This window comes from Leptopilina boulardi, unplaced genomic scaffold (genome assembly GCF_019393585.1).
Source record: "Leptopilina boulardi isolate dan_hultmark-lab unplaced genomic scaffold, ZJU_Lbou_2.1 LbouV2_155, whole genome shotgun sequence".
Classification (NCBI taxonomy): Eukaryota; Metazoa; Arthropoda; class Insecta; order Hymenoptera; family Figitidae; genus Leptopilina; species Leptopilina boulardi.
In genome coordinates, this window is record NW_026137702.1 from 694,620 (window position 1) to 712,429 (window position 17,810).

At 24.3% G+C, this 17,810-nt stretch overlaps 2 protein-coding genes across 2 annotated transcripts; one reads left to right on the forward strand and one right to left on the reverse strand.

Moving 5' to 3' along the window:
* Nucleotides 1-1,334: 1,334 nt before the first annotated feature.
* Nucleotides 1,335-3,351, reverse strand: LOC127276893 (bladder cancer-associated protein). The gene is made up of 2 exons (XM_051297587.1): nt 3,153-3,351; nt 1,335-1,696 (listed from the first exon to the last, which is right to left on the reverse strand). Exon 2 carries the CDS (start codon nt 1,623-1,625, stop codon nt 1,398-1,400), a length of 228 nt encoding a protein of 75 aa, XP_051153544.1. The 5' UTR covers nt 1,626-1,696; nt 3,153-3,351; the 3' UTR covers nt 1,335-1,397.
* Nucleotides 3,352-3,984: 633 nt separating this feature from the next.
* Nucleotides 3,985-17,713, forward strand: LOC127276894 (G protein-coupled receptor kinase 1). The gene is made up of 16 exons (XM_051297588.1): nt 3,985-3,999; nt 4,541-4,992; nt 9,885-9,961; nt 10,276-10,349; nt 10,849-10,950; nt 11,106-11,180; nt 13,295-13,356; nt 14,640-14,691; nt 14,770-14,961; nt 15,145-15,452; nt 15,569-15,743; nt 15,820-16,197; nt 16,356-16,407; nt 16,518-16,669; nt 16,763-16,855; nt 17,329-17,713. The coding sequence occupies exons 2-16, from the start codon at nt 4,880-4,882 to the stop codon at nt 17,488-17,490; spliced, it is 2,067 nt and encodes a 688-aa protein (XP_051153545.1). The 5' UTR covers nt 3,985-3,999; nt 4,541-4,879; the 3' UTR covers nt 17,491-17,713.
* Nucleotides 17,714-17,810: the final 97 nt, after the last annotated feature.

Here is a 17,810-nt window from a genome sequence, read left to right on the forward strand (position 1 = left end):
TACTGATAAAACATTCATAAATTACAAAGGAGAACAACAGTTTTTTTCGTCTCAGTACTTTTGAAAATGCAATATGGCGTACTTATGTCGGAACAAATATGGCGGACGAATTTTAAAAAATTATTGGATTTACGTGCAAATCGTTACTCGGGGGTTTTCGGGGTTGCTGATTACGAATTTGAAGTCAGTTTTCAAAAATTCCAAATGGCGGTTTCAAAACGGCGGACATTTTTATGAAAAATTCATCGGATTCACTTGAAAATCGTTACTCGCGAGTTTTTAGGGTCGCTGATTACGAATTTAAAGTTAGTTTTCAAAAAATTCAAAATTGTGGCTCCGAAATGGAAAATAGAATACAATATTGTTAATAAAATTTGTTGAACTTAGTATTTGAAAAGCTCTCTGCGTTAACAGCTTTGAGACTTTATTCAAATTTAAATTATAAAGGCATTTTTTTGAATTTTTGTATGTTTTTAAAATTTTTTTAACTTTTTAAATTCATTTATTACTGTATAGTAAATAGAATTGTATATTTGGATAATCATCACAAATGTGCAAACACATACTCGACGTCATTATTTGTATATAATGAACAAAGAAAATAATAATTTTTTATTATTGTTATATTTCAATCAAATATTTTATTAAGTCATAAATGATTATGATAAATTATATACTTAATGAATAAATTTATTTACAAATTCCTAAATAGCATTATAAAACTAATAATATGACGTATTTACAATTTAAAATATACTTAAACTGTTATTACGTTCTAACGGAGTTTTCATGAAACAAACATATACAATTTTTCTTGATCTTGATTTACATATTTAAAAAAAAATTTCATTATCTTAAAAATAAGTTTAAAATAATTTCTCATTTGTTTAAAGTCAAATATATAAAAAGTATACAAGAAAGAAATAATTCAAGATCAAGATGAGCTTCATCGGAAGTTTATATATCAAATTATAATTTTTTTTCTAATTTACATATATAACTTAAAAACTAATTTTTTTTTTACATTACAAGTTCAGAAAATGAGATAAAAAATAAAGATTTTAGACCATATTATTCAAATACATGGTAAAAATAATATGGCCTAAAAATTTTTTTTTAAATAATTAAAAATAGATGAATTATCAGAATTAAAAAATTATATAATTGAGAAAAAGTACTTCATCATTTTTTTGTTGTACCTTAAAATGATTATGGCTTTAAATAATCAATGTACGATTGTTTAACAAGGGTATTCCAATATTTTTTTTTTTTTTTTAAACAAAATTGTTTCAAAATTCAGTACATTGTGGACATAATAGTAAAGTTATTACTGGAACAATGATAATAATAAAATATTTGAATATTGTAAAATAGACATAGGTTGTCTATTTTTATAATCAACCATTTTCGCAATTATTATTCCAAAATAGACAATTACCTATGCCACTGTAACAAATAAGAAAGACTGCTGTGAGAAAAATAGCTGTACACATTGTACATGGTTTTTGCTCTAAAAAGAATCCAATTAAATAAAGCACCATGAACATAACATGAGTTTGTAACAATGCAGGATTAACGGGCTTTGGTATTAATAGCACAGGTATTAACCACTGTATGCAATACATCCTTTAAGCTTTTCCAAATGTGGCTATTTCACTGTGACGTATTTGCAATTCACCACCAAATTAATAATATTCTGCAAAAAAAAAAAGAAAACCAAAGAAAATATGAATTATTCGATTTTAATTTAATTTCTTAACTCTATAAAATAAGTAAAATCAATTTTTTTGGTTTCGACATTTTTTTAAAAATTATTACAAGAATAAAAAATAAAAAAGTATATTAAATATTTATTTATTGACTTGCACCCTCCTGTCCCGAAATTTATAAGCAAGAATTATCATATTAGAGAATTTCATTTTTTATAATTTATTTTTTTTTTTTGAATATTGTTAGAAGGTTATTGTAATTTATAATAATTTTGATTTGTTTTAATTATGAATTGGAGAAAAAAGTATGTCTCTATTATTTTTTTACCTTTTGTACCTTTAAAATACCTTAAAAAAAACCTACCAATTGAACCTAAATTGCAATAGAATAAGAATAATCAATTTTTTTCGATTTTTTTAGATAGAATGTTTTCCTGGAAAATGAAAAATCTAGACCTGTGCAAAATAAATCGAACCGAACTGTTCGAATTTTTACGCCGAGTTCGAATGTCGAAAATTCAACATTCGAGTCAGTCCAGTTCGAAATTCGAGTCAGGGTAATTAAAAACCGAACAAAATTCGATTCGATTCGAACATTGCACAGCTCTAATAATTATTTATTAGAATTGTAATATATTATTTTATGTAATTATTAACATTTTTATTTTTCGATATCTTTCTATAATTTTTTTTTTTTAATAATTTGTATTGAATTTACAATTAATATTTTGACATTTTTGTTCTATTTATTTATTGATGATTAAATGTTTTAAAATATTTAATTATTATTATTATACGCAAATTTTATTACTTTTAATTTTTATATTACTAAATTTTTATGTATCTAAATTAATTTTATGATTATTTTTTGTTGTATTTGATTATTATAATATTTAATATTAATAATTTAAGAATAATAATTATTACAATTTTATGTTGAATAAATTTATAAAAAGTAAAAATAAATAAACACTATAATGTCTAAACTTTTAAAGTTTGCAAATAAATTGATTTTAAAAACTTTTATGCGAAAATAGTCGTGAATTAAATATAATTTTTTTTTTTTTACTAGATTGATAAATTTCAAATGAATAACCTTGAAATAATTACATAATAATTTTATTCAGTTTTTCACATGTGAGTAATAAAATTTTGAATAAAATGCAAAAAAATATTGAAAAAAAGTGTTTTAAAGGTTAACTACCAATGACAGTCATGATCGTCATAATATTTTGTATAATATTCTCAAGTCAAAAGTTTAAGCACTTTGATATTCAAAACTGATAACAATTACAAAGAGTGAAACAAGAATTTATATTATAACATTTTATCTGTTCAATTTATGTTTATCATTATAATATTATAATGAATATATAAAAACAATGATAAATTAATATGTGTATCATCATTATACTAGCATGCAAATAACCTTAATTATCATACCTTATTATTTGACATAATAACCACATCACCTCTTCATAATAAATAACAGCAAAAATGCTTTTTGCATTTTAATTTATTATAATTACTAAAATGTTGAATTAATAGAAGCACTATGAATTACAAGAGTGCTTTTTAAGCACACAAGCCTACATAAACATGACAGATAAGGTTATAGTACTAAATGTAACCGGATAAGGGCGTAAACTTGATAAAACCAAGATTTCTATCATTGACCGTGAAGAATGTCCAAAGGGTAGAACATGCGAAATGTGACATGAGCGACCAGGGTTCTGAAGTTACGCTTAAACTACTGATTTTTTCACGGCGGGTATTTTTGAATTGTTAAACAAAAAATGTTTTTTTAAGAAATATAATATTAAATATTTTAATATGTAAGAACCCTTTAAAATAGTGATAGAAAGATGATTTGATTGAAAAATTTAGCAAATTTTGCTTTAAAACGTTTTCTGCTACAAGAAAGTGTAAAATGACGATGTTTGTGAAATGGTTTATACAGTGCTTCTTGTCCAGAAATAATGTTCATCTGATCGAAATTTGAGGTACAAAAGCACCTTAAAACAAAAAGATTCGCGACAATAGAAAAATTATCGTTTTATCATGAAAATCGTCTTCAAAACGATAGGTATTTTGTCTATTGTGGAACCAACCTCAAAGATGTCACATATGGGAGGTTTTTGTCTATATATAGTTTCACTGATATCTTCGAGTTCCTATCTATGTTACTTGCATTAGTCTAAGGATTTTTCACTGGATATAAATCAATTGTGTCGTCTATTGTATTAATTCTTGTACTGTTTTTCTACTTTGTAAAAAAAGAAAATTGAAAGTCAGTGTTATTTCTTGAAATATTAATTGAATATCTTTATTTACACGTTTAACAAAACAAAGTAACAATAAAATTAATTTCCTTACAAATGTTTGTACGGAACATTTTGCTTTTTTGACAGTAATTCTTTTTTTAATTTTTCTACTACAATTTATAAACATCAAATAATAACAAGTACTATTGTTTTAATTCTTTGAAAATAATAATAGAACTGAATCTGAACTCTTTTTCCACTTTTAAATATAGTTGTTTCGTTTTACTTGAAAGTACATATATATATATATAGCTATATATATATATATACAGTATATATATATATATAGAAAAGTGATTGGGAAATTTTTTTGCCATCATTTTTTGTGTGAAAAAAATATTGAAAAAAAAGAAATCAACATGATAGTGAAAATCAAGACACTATTATTTATATTTAATAGAAATTATCTGTGAAAAAAATGTGAAATTCTCTGCGCACAATGCCAATATTTCTATAAAAAAAAAAATATATATATATATTAGTGAAAGTGATTTTTTCGATTTTTAGAGGGAAAAAAAAAACTTTATTCTGAACGTTTAACAATGTTATCCGTCCGATAGTGTAATATCGCGTTCATGTGACAATTTAAATAGTTAATTTTTGAAAAAGGTGTTTAGAAAAAAAAAATATGAGGTTTCATCAGTAAAAGTGACGTTTAAAACAGATAAGGACAAAAAAAAGGAAGGAAAGTGCCGGTAACAATTGAGGGGTGTGTTTAAATAAAAGTATTAATAGATGATTGTTAATGGATTGCGCGATTAATTTTTTAAAACACTTCTTAATAATTATAAAATCTAAAAAAAGTGAACGTAAAAATTAAAAAGAGGAAAAAAAAAACTTAAGAAAATGGCGGATCTTGAAGCTGTTTTGGCGGATGTCAGCTACTTGATGGCCATGGAAAAAAGCAAATGCGCACCCGCAGCAAGAGCAAGCAAAAAGATTATCTTACCTGATCCTAGGTAATATCATCTTATCATTTTTAATTACAAATTATTAAATTTCATTATGCAAAGTCTCATTAATTAGGATAAAATTCTCGCACTTAAGATGATCATTTTATAAACAAAAAAAAATTAAAAATAACACACGAGAATAACAGGGAATAAAAAGTTACCTTTTTGAAAAAAAAAAAATTTCTTTTTTTGTCAACTATTTCACCTTTTTTATTTTTCACTTTTTTAAATTTAGTTCAATTTTATTTATTGCTATTTCAAATTTAATTGATCAAAATTTCAAATAAGGATCAGATGGAGTAAAAAAGAATTTTTACACTGAAAAAAAAATATATAATTGATTCAAATAATCTTTGACTATTATTAAATAAATATTTATTTGTATAAAACAATTTTTATTTTAATCAAAAAATAAATTTTTATTTAAAACAATAATTTCTGTATTTGAAATAAATTTTATTTAATTGACTCTATAATTACAGGCCTCGGATTATACGACTTTTTTCGATTTATTTTAATAAAATGAAACTTTTTCGACTGTTTTTTACAAAATTTTTAAACAAAATTCATTGTATTTAGTTTACAATGTAGATATTCTTCAGATCTTTTTTATTTCAATTATTTAACAAATTTTTAACTGAAATTCATTATTTTTAATAATTTGAATGAAATTCTGCACAAATTCAATTATCGTAAATTATTTTTCAATTAAAATTTTTATAAAATTTAATAATTGTTAACAATTTTAAAGAAAAATTAGCAATTCAATTCAATTATTTTTAAAAATTTCAATTTAAAAGCTTCTAAAATTTTCCATCTAAAATTTTTTTGAAATTTAATAATTTTAATTATAAATATACTGAAATTCAATTAATGATTTCTATAATATTCTTTGAAAATTCAATTATATCTGAAAACATTTTTTATTTTAAAAGTTTTCAAATTATTTGTCTTTTTTTGTCTGCAATTTCTAATAAATTTTTTTTAGTGAATTCATCAAAAATTTTAAATTAAAAATCACTTGAAGTTCAATTAATTTCAAAAAAAAATCTAAATTGTAAATCTTTGAAAATGCAATTACTTTTAAAAAATTTTATCTAAAATTATTTGATAAATTATTTTTAGTTCTGTAAAATTTATTTATTGTCTGTTAATCAACAAAATCTTTTGAAATTCAATTATTTCTAAAAATTTCAACTTTAATTCTTTCAAAATTATTATTTAAAAAAATATTTTCATTTATAAATCTGTAAAATTTAATTAAGTATTGCCTGAAATTTTTTTGACCATAAAAACTAAAAATTATGACAAAATTTTTAATTCAAATAAATTGAATAAATCAGACTTCAAAAAATTATAAAAAACCACTTTTTTGTGCCTTAAATTCGATCCGAGGCCTGAAATTTATTTAATAATATTCAAGTAACAGATTATTTGAATTAAATTTTTTTCAGTGCAATTTTTACAAATTTTTTCATTTAAAAGTCATTACTTTTGGTTTTATTTTTCATTAAATTGTTATTTCACTTCCCTGGAACAATTTTATGGGATAGTGAAAAAAATAGAGGTGAGCTTGAGTCGCATAAAACTGAATGTTTATATTTATCCCGAGTTTTTTTTACGTTTATCCTGAAAATTTAGGGGTAAATGTAAACAGGCATTTTTCAAATAAAGATCTCAAATTAAATAAAAGAGGTTGAATGTATAAAACAATTGTTTAATTTGAAGAGGAATAATTTCAATTAAAAAAATAATCTTCAAAATAAGAATTTCAATCAAAGATGAATGATTAACTTACATTTTAAACAGAACATTCTCCAATTAAAAAAGAAATTTAAATAAATTGAAATATAAAAAGAAATTTAAATAAATTGAAATATAAAAAAAAAAAATAAAAAATAAATTGAAAATAAAATGTAAAATTAATTTTTGAACGGAATATTCTTTTGAGATTTTATTTTTTTCGATGAGAAATAACTTGGAATATTTTGCTTTCAATTCTCAAAAGAAAAAAAAAATGAGGTAACACTCAAAACCTTTTGTAGGCGATATAATGTTGAAATTTTAATCGTAATACTCACGAAACTAAAAATAAAACGCAAACATTTACTGTTTACATTTACCCCTTGTTTACATTTATCTCAAATGACCCTACTTTTCATTAGTCAAAAATATTTATTGAGGATATGCCTGAAATTCTGCACGTTTAAATGAACGAAAAATTTGTTTACTACTCTATTCAACTTCAAATTTTATGATAAAATATTTCTTTCTGTATCCAAAAATAAATTAATAATTTATTTTTATTTATTATTTACATATATAAAAAAAAATAATTTATTAAATGTTTAATGTACATTTTTTTATGATAAACGATTTTTTTAATTTTTATTTAAATTTAAAAAAAAAGTAAAAAAAAATAAAATGATAAAAGTATAAAAATAAAATTAGTAAAAAAAAAATTATATGTGACGTTTATTTTTTTAATTTAATTATTACACGTTCGTGTTCTTAATTATTTTATTTGTGACTCGATATACTACATTAAGTGATTCATATTTAGTGATGTCAGGGAAATTTTTTGATAGTTCCATAATTAAATGAACAATCGTTAATTTGACGAATATATATTTAAGTATATTTTGAAATAGTAGTGTAGGACACATTTAAAAAAAAAACTCGTTTAATTAGAAAAGTCATGGAGTTTTTAATAAATGTGTTTAGAACATAAAGTATTTAAAAATCGTTACTATCTCACATGCTTTTGTTAAAACAAGTCAATACATAGTAAATTACTCTAAACATAGCCTGTATATCAATACCGTTTTTTCTTGATTTGACGTTACCTTTTTTTCTTCCTACAATATTTTTTGCTCTAACTATAACAAACTTGAAACTATATTAAATGTTTTAATAATAATAATAATAATAAATGAATCTAAATTGAAAAAAAAAAAAATTATTTAATTCAAATAATCGGTTGTTTGACTATTATCAAAAAAAAAAATTTACTTAAACCAAATAATTTTTATTTTAAATAAATGCCATTTATTTTAAATAATTATTATTTAATTAAATACTAATTATTTAATAAAAATATATTTATTTGTTAATTGTCAACTAACTGATTATTTGAATCAAATAAATTTTTTTTCAGTTTTTCTAAAACTTAAAAAAATAATTAACGATATATAATAATTTTAATTAGTTATGAATTTAAAATTATTATAAATAATAATTATTTATAGAAAATTAAATGATTATTAATTAATGGCCTAATTAAAAAAAAATAATTGTGAAATAAATTTTATAAAAACTTTATTAATTAAAGAAACATTGAAATTTAAAGAAATAAAAGTATAGAGAATAGAAATAATGATTGACGGCAGCACAATGCAATTGTTTTGAATGAACGTTAGAAGGAAGAGCGCCAGGAAATGTTATCGATAAAGTGGAAAAAATTTCAAATAGAATTTATATATATAGAAATAAGTAACAACGACAACAATAATTTTGGTAACGACTGGGAAAAAAGAAAATTTTGATTAAAAATTAAACATTCTACGAGTATTTTTAGGTACAAACTTTATCTTATATAAAATTAATGAGAATGATTTATATGTATTCAACAAATTGAATACAAGAAATTTTTTTTTTTTTTAATAATTATAATTAACATACTTAATTAACCAATTAAATGAAATTAAAGAAATATATAAAACAAGAGAGAATAAATAAGTAAATTAAATTATTGACTCTCATTTAATCGTTCAATGTCTTTAGAATAACCGGAATATTCACTGATTTTTAAAAAATGCGTAATTTACTCAATTTTCAAAGGTATTTGAAACGATTAGATTAGTTAGGAATTAGGAAAAACTTGTCCCAAAAATAAAATTTTTTTTTGTATGAAAATTTCAGAAATACACCAAACAATTTTAATAAATTATTTTAATCTCGATTCTCATACAAATGCAATAAAATAATATAAATAATTATTTTATTTTTATTTAAATTTAAATAATTTGTTTAATTGTTAGTTTCTGTTTTTTTTTTATTTAACTAATATTGTTTTATAGGAGTATACTTTTAATTATATTTTAAATTAAATAATTTTTTTTATAACAAATTGCCCTAGATTTATAAACTTGGTGGATTTTAAATTGAAGACAGTTCATCATTTTTATCCGTCTTGGGCTTCAATATTTTTCATCATTAAAATCTGTGATTGGTAAAAAAAAAAAAAAAGAATTAGACTAGAAATGAAAATTTAGAAAATAAAAAGCAAAATTTTAAATCACGCGTTATTTTATAATTTAATATAGATTTACTAATTTTTGTTCCTTTTATAAGTTTTTTTTAAAAATTATTTGTTGTAATTAATTTTTTGTTTAACACAATACATTAAACACAAAATCATAATAATATTTTTGTAGTTAATAAGAATTTTTAAAAACGTGAAACGCAAAATTAAATAATTAAAACATTTTTACACGATTTAAAAAAAAAGTTTAGAAAAATTTTAATATCGATTTAAAAAAAAAATATACAATCGAATTTCAAGATGAAAAATATATCTATACTTTAAGAAACACTTCCTCATATTTTTTAACATTCTTTTTTTATGTATATTCCATAATTGTATGGAATTTAAATTAATTTTCAAAGTGCAAATGCTAATTCAAAAAATGAAAATTCGACCAAAAAAAATAATTAAAGTTGTCTAATAAAATTCTTTCAAAGGGAAATTTTAATAATTAATTTTTATGGTACAATCATGCGCCTGAATTCAGATTTTTTTTTTATACGCCTTATACTGTAAATGTTAAATTTTCTGTGCTAGATTTTTATGAAAATCAATAAATACAATTTTATTATGAATAAATTGTTTGTTTCAGTGTCCGAAGCGCAACGCACAAACATTTGGAAAAGAAGAATGAAGTGAATTTCGACAAAATCTTTAATCAAATGTTAGGTAAACACTAAAATTGATATCTTTGGTCTAATTTCTTTAGAGCTAAGTTTCTTCTAATATTTAAGAAGTATTATTTAAGATAATATTTAAAAAAATTTAATATTTAAAATAAACACAATTTTTAAATACAGCTCATAAATTTGCAGCAATTCTAACAAGATTGCCTCAAAATTCTAAAATTGCAGCAATATTGCAGAAATTATAAATAAATATTGAGGTAATATTACTGAAATTTTAGATTGCTGTAGATTGGCTAATATTTTGCATTTTTTTCTATGTAATACTTTGACAATTGTTTATTTTTTGGTTTATAGGGTATCTTTTATTCAAGGAGTTTTGCGAGACTGCCGCTGAGGAACCAATTCCGCAACTTAGGTTTTATGAACAAGTAAGTTTTAAAAATAAATTTAAAAATTTATCGAGTTCTACACAAAATAATTAAATTCAAATTAACTATATAAGAATTAATCATTGGTGGTAACTTTTTTTAAAAAAAGTATTTTCTAATTCTTTTTTTCTAAAAAAAAAAAACTATTTCTAATGAAATCAATTTTCTAAAAAAAAATTTTTCTAACAAATTTCAATTTTTCTAAAAGTAATAATTTAATTTTGAAGTGTTTCTAAAAGTATTATAATTTGCAATCACTCTCTTATTAAAAATTTATGTTATACAAATCAAGAAATTGTTAAAATAATTAACTAAAATAAAACTCCGAATTGAATAAAAAATAATTAGAAAATAGAAATATAAAATTTGATTCTAATTCCACAACAATGGATATTGTATTGGCTCTAATTTTCAAACAATCCATTTCATTCTTCCCTAACAAATTTTTCCTCTCCTACTTTATTCTCAATTGTTTGCAATAATTTAAAATGTATTACAGATTAAAGCTTACGAAAAACTGGAATGTCCAGAAGAAAGAAGAAAGCTTGCAAAAGAAGTTTACGATAACTTTATCATGAAAGAATTATTGGCACATTCTCACGTAAGTGTATTATTTAAAGAGAACTAAAATTTAATCTATTCTATATAAATGGAAATTTTCTAAATATTCATTTTTGATGGCCAACTTTTCAGAAGCTTGAACTATTGAAATCTCAATTAACTATATTGTTAATACATTTTTATGTTGTATTACAGGAATACTCAAAAGATGCTGTTTCACATGTGCACAAGTATCTTATGAAAAATGAGGTTCCTGTCAATTTATTCGAGGTGGGTACGTGATTTAAATGATTAAATTTTGAATTAATAAAAAGTTTTTGTCTATACATTTAAATGTATAGACAATTATTTACTTATTATTTAAATAATTAATGTTGAAATTTGGAAATTTTTTTTTGGAAATATACTTGTAATAAATATTTTATCTCCACAGGATTCAAATAATAATTTTAATTATACAAGTTACGCCATTTTGGATCAGAAAGTAATAGAAATAGCGTTTAATTTTAAGTGTGACAATTTTTGAAAAATCCAAATCGTCATTAACAGAATTTTACCCTGCAGAGTCAACATTGGAAGATTCATATTTTTCATAGTTCACCTAACTAATGCAAGAATTAAACAATTTATTGACGCCTTTATTTTTTATTTCATTCTGTTTGGAGTTGCGCCATCAGAAACCTTATCGTGGATTTTTGCTCTTGATTATTCAATCATTTTTATTGCTTCGAGGATAATTTTGGCTAAGGTTTCATCATCGCCATTTTCAAGCATTGAAAGGATCTTAAAAGATTACACGCTCAAATTTGCATCACAAATTTTGGTCCCTCGGAGTTTTAATTTTTAAAACAGTTAAATATCAAATTTTAACGCCAAAACTGATGCAAATTCGAGCGTGTGTCCTTTCAAAATTCGAAGCCTCAGTTATAGGTTGCAATCACCAATTAAAAGTTTCAAACGATTTCGAAAATAGGATTTCTCTTTTTTCCTCAATCTCCAAAATCATTTAGACCCTTGTAGAAAATTGACTTTTTGTCAAGGAGACTGTACTCTATGCGTAGATTATAGGAAAAATGTTCCCATTTGCTATAACAACATTCCAAAAAATTCGAATTGGCAGAGGTGACGTTCCTTGTGGGAAATATTTCGAAACTAAATTTTTCAAACGTTAATTCCACGTGTATTTCAGTTTATACTGGAGAATACTTTTATTTACTGGTTTTTTCAGCAATTTTATTAACATTGTTTTTAAAAATATTTGTTGTGTTCAAACAGTGATTTAAACGCAACTGCGAAAAAAGCGCGCTTATATAAAATGCTTAATAATAAGAAAACATTAAGAAAACAATATAAAAACATTTTCATATTTGTGATTGTCTTCAAAAAACATTAAAACTTCTTTTCACACACATAAATTAGGTAAAAAATTTATTGAATAAAAAAAGAATTTTGTCTTCATTTCTGCAAAAAAAAAATACGCGATCTATAAAATACTATTACAATTTATATTGATTTTTTTTTGATAGCGACTCTTAAAAAAAAATTACCTAGTTTTCTGTACAACTCAAACTCGTGCTATAATAATAATCGTAGATTTTTTTTTGATAATTTAATTATTTCAGTTAATTTTAATTTTAATTTTTATTTGTTTCAGGTTTTATAACACTTGGTTTCAAAATAATTTGTGTTTGTGATTCTAAAGAATTTTTGAAAATTTTATAAAATGGAATTTATAAGATTTTATTAAACAAGAGTCAATTTAGAGTGAGGTAGTAAAAGAAATGAGGGAAAATTTGGATTCTTATATAAGACTTGATTTCTGCTTCGTTTCCGCTCAGTCTTACATTTGGAACTTCCGGAAACAGGACTGGAAATTGTGAGAAAATTTTTAAATTTTTGTTTTATCTTTTGTATTATAGAGAAAAATATCAAAAAATTTACTCTCAAAAAATATGAAAATTTAGATATTAATTTTTTTTTTTGTAATATAGTAAATAATTTTGATTTTGTAATATATTATTTTGTAGTTTATTGTAAGTAGAATGTAAATTCAAATTTAGGGGCACTCTAGTTATTTGTTTAAAATTTGCTTCTTTGTGCAATTTCACAAGATTATGATTAAATAAATTAATTTTCGAGCAGAAGGTAGGAATTAAAGCACTCTTATAGCCAAAAATTAAAGTATCAAAAATTCTTAAATTAAAATTAATTACATATCCGAATTCCAGATTCCAGTATTTGAAAACGCTGATCCAATATGGTGTACTTGAATAATAAAAATGTTATTAGATATATCGACAATTTGATTACTTATATTCTAATACAAAACATTTTCTATTGGCAATGAAAAACACTGTAAAGAGTAATGAAAATTATGATTTCAGCCGTACATAGAGGAAATTTTCAACCATTTAAGGGGTGATCCGTTTAAAAAGTTCCTAGAAAGGTAAATTTTCTAATTTTATTTCCTTTTTATAAATATGATAACGAATTTTGTTTATGCATAATACAATATTGATCTAAATTCAAAAGTTTTTCACGATGTATTGACGTTCAGCGCCACCGAAATGGGAACGTAGATTTCCCGAATTGAGATCGTAGCACATTTAAACTAGAGCAATAAGGAAGAGTCATTCAATGTGCTCGACTCACTTATTTGCAAAAAAAAAAGCAGACTGCATATTAAAAATAAAACAACTATTTTCTTATCAATAATTAGACCAATTATATTATATGCAGCCTCTTTATGGAGCAACACATGCATTTCAAATATAAATAAACTTCAAGTATTTCAAAATAAAATAATTAGATTAATAACAAAAGCTCATCCAAGTGCCAGTAATCTTTACCTGCATGAACAATTAAAAATGCCAAGTATATGGGACCAAATTTATAAACTGACAAAAAATTTTTATGATAATCAAATGAGTCTTCCTGAGCTCCAGGAGGCAACAATTATTGATGAGAGTCTCTTGCCTTTTAAAGTTAAATATAAATTGCCATTGCAAATATTATGTGATAATGTCTCAGCATCTTAATTTTATTTTGTTTCTAGTCAATTAGGATAAGTTATTTTTTAAATGAAATTGTCAAAAAGGTTTTTAACTTAATTTTGCCTATATAATATTAAAGAATATTAAAAAAAAAAATATTAACAATATAATAAAATCTATTAACTAGATAGGCCTTAATTTTGCTAAAGAGAACTAGCTACCTGAAAAATTATAAAGATTAATTCAAAAAGTGTAAAAATATTGTGTAAATTTAATATGAACAATAAAGAATTATACAATGCAAAATCGTCACTCGTGTGGTTCACAGGGTCGATGAGCGGTCTTACCCTCGTGACAAGGGGTTATTTAGGAGTTTTATTCCGAATGTATCGAAGATAGCATTACTCAATATGATTAATTTAATTTTTTTTTATTAATTTTATTACTGGTATAGACTAATGATAGACAGAAATTAAAATTAATATTAAAAGAAGATAGATGTAAGGATATAAAAATCCATAGCAAATAGATAGAATAAAAGATATGGATATCAAATACAGGAATTTAATGCCTAATTTCTTAAAATTGCGATTATGGTTCATCGATTGACCTTCTGTTAGACGTCTATTAAACAAATTACAAAACTTCATAGTCATTTTAAATTTTTCCTCACTAAATGTAAAATACATGTAAAAATGTATTTTTCTAATCTGATTTTGAAATTGTTATTTTTCAGTGACAAATATACACGATTTTGTCAATGGAAGAATCTCGAATTAAATATACAGGTAATTGCGATAACATGTTCAATTTTAATATACCGTTATACCAACTAAAATTTTTAAATTATTATAAATTATTTATAGTTAACTATGAATGACTTCAGCGTACATAGAATAATTGGCAGGGGAGGTTTTGGTGAGGTTTATGGATGTCGTAAAGCGGACACGGGCAAAATGTATGCAATGAAGTGCCTCGATAAGAAGCGCATCAAAATGAAACAGGGTGAAACTTTAGCACTTAATGAAAGGATAATGCTAGCTCTAGTCAGTACCGGGGTAAGTTTTACGTGAATAAAAAATAATTCTTCCAGATATATAATTAAAAAAAAAGATTAACGTTTCCCGGTAACATTCCCGAAAGTCCAAATTTGGAATTTGATCGGAAAATTCTAATTTTGATTGAAAAAATTAATAAGATATTGTTTCTGTGCATCTTTAATTTTTATTATTAAATTTCAGGTTGATTGCCCTTTTATAGTATGTATGACTTACGCCTTTCACACACCCGATAAACTTTGTTTTATATTGGATTTAATGAATGGTGGCGATCTTCATTATCATCTTAGTCAACATGGCGTTTTCAATGAACCAGAAATGAAATTTTATGCCGCCGAAGTAATATTAGGTCTTGAACATATGCATCGGCGTTATATTGTTTATCGTGATCTCAAGCCAGCGAATATTCTTCTTGATGAACACGGACACGTTAGAATATCTGATTTAGGATTAGCTTGTGATTTTTCGAAAAAAAAACCACACGCAAGTGTGTAAGTAATTGATAAATTTAATTCTAAAGACGTAAAAATGTCTTTTATGAAAATTTACATTGTTATCTAAATAATTTTCTTAGTAAATATATTCTTAGTAAAATATTATTGTTTAGTGGTACACATGGTTACATGGCACCTGAAGTTCTTTCAAAAGGCACAGCGTATGATTCCAGTGCTGATTGGTTTTCATTTGGATGTATGTTATACAAGCTACTAAAAGGACATAGTCCATTTAGACAACATAAAACAAAGGATAAACATGAAATAGACAAAATGACTCTCACTATGGTTGGTATATATTTAAATAATTGTAGAGTAATGGTAATTAAATTTTTTTTTACTTACAAGATTTTTATTGAATTAGGATGTTGAATTACCCGATACGTTTTCACGGGAACTGCGCTCACTTTTGGAAGGATTGTTACAACGAGACATTAACAATAGATTGGGTTGCCGTGGAGCAGGAGCTGATGAATTAAAAGAGCATCCATTTTTTAATGGTATTGATTGGCAACAGGTTTATCTTCAAAAATATACACCACCACTAATTCCACCTCGCGGTGAGGTAAACGCTGCCGATGCTTTTGATATTGGTTCCTTTGATGAGGAGGACACCAAGGGTATAAAATTGACTGATGCAGATCAGGATCTGTATAAAGATTTTCCTATGGTTATTTCTGAAAGATGGCAAGCTGAAGTTGCGGAAACAGTATTTGAAACAATTAATCAAGAAGCTGATAAGGTGGGTCAAAGTTTTTAATTAGATTTTTTTAATACAATTAACAGAGTGCAGACTCAGAAATTTAACAAAATTTCTAAACTTTACTTAAATCTAAGGTCACAAAATAACTTAGATCAACAACATTAGACTGTATTTAAAAAAAAAGATGTGTTTTGTAGGTTGAAAACAAAAGAAGAGCAAAAAAAGTTCGATTTGAAGCAGATGAGAAAGGTTTGTTGAAAAAATTGATTTATTTATTTATTATATTGTAAAAAAGAATTTTACTAACAATAATAAAAATAGTGTTGTTTTAAATAGATGATTATATTTTGTTCATACAGGATCTGATTGTATTTTAAATGGATACGTAAAAAAATTAGGTGGTCCTTTTGCCAGTGCATGGCAAACACGTTATGCAAAGCTTTATCCAAATAGACTAGAACTTCACCCAGAATCAGCTGGCACACGTCCAGAATTAGTGTTTCTAGACCAGGTATTAAAATGATAAAATCCTATTAGAAAGAAATCGAATTTAATTTTGGAAATCATTTTGTTTGGAAATTAAATTATTATAATTTATTAACAGGTAGAAGAAGTTGCTAGTGATCTTCAACCTGTAAAAGGAGAACAGTGCATTGTAATGCGCACAAGAGATGCCAAAATTGTCCTAACTAATCCGGTAAGATTTGATTTGAAAATTGATATTATTTTTTGTTATTAATTTAAATTTTAGGTATTATAATTTAAAATCAATTGTCACAATTATCAGGAGGCCTAATCTGTATTTAAACTAATTCTTATTTGTCCTAAACTTTATTTATTCTAATCCTGGGCTGACCTAAAGATAATTTGAGCTAACAATTAGTCTCATGTCCATTTTGCGACTCTCCAACAAATTTTGGATTACTTAGAACTTTCAAGGGACGTTTGATTATTGTTGCATCCCTGGAATGTTACCTTGGGCGCATGCGTCTCGTTGATGAATCTCAACGAGAAGCACTCGGCATAGTGTGTGAATTTGAAAATTAAAATTCGGAAATCATAGTTTCTATGACAAAAAAGGAGAGTTTGAGAAAGGGAGAATATAAAATTTTTTTCCTTAAACCGGCTAATTCAGGGAGAGAGTAAAAAAAACCTTTCCTATTTTTTTAGGAGGACGAAATTAGTCTTAAAGAATGGGCATTATCGTTACGAATGGCTCATAAAAATTCAATGGACATGCTTGGAAGTATGGCGAAAAAAGCTGGAAAAATCTATGGGACTGAACGCGATGTAGTCTCACCTCCAACGCAGCGTTCAACCAACGGAAACTAGCCCATTTTTAAATATTTATCACCACACTCCAATCCCACTGCCCGCAGCAGCGATAGCAGCAGCAAATTTTTTTATACTATTAAAACTAGTGAAACAAGTGACACCTATTGGCACTGAGAAATCGTGGGCTTCCCTCTCAGAGCTCGACTATCATTCATCTTTGATTCTTTTTACTTATTCTCTGAGTCCTACAACCGTAGAAACAAAAAAAAAAAAAAAATAATTCTCCAAAAAAGCATAAAGGCGAATAGCGCCTCGATGCGTAGACAAGAGTAGCGAGTAGAACCGCATCAATTTATGAGTAATCCTTAAAAAAAAAA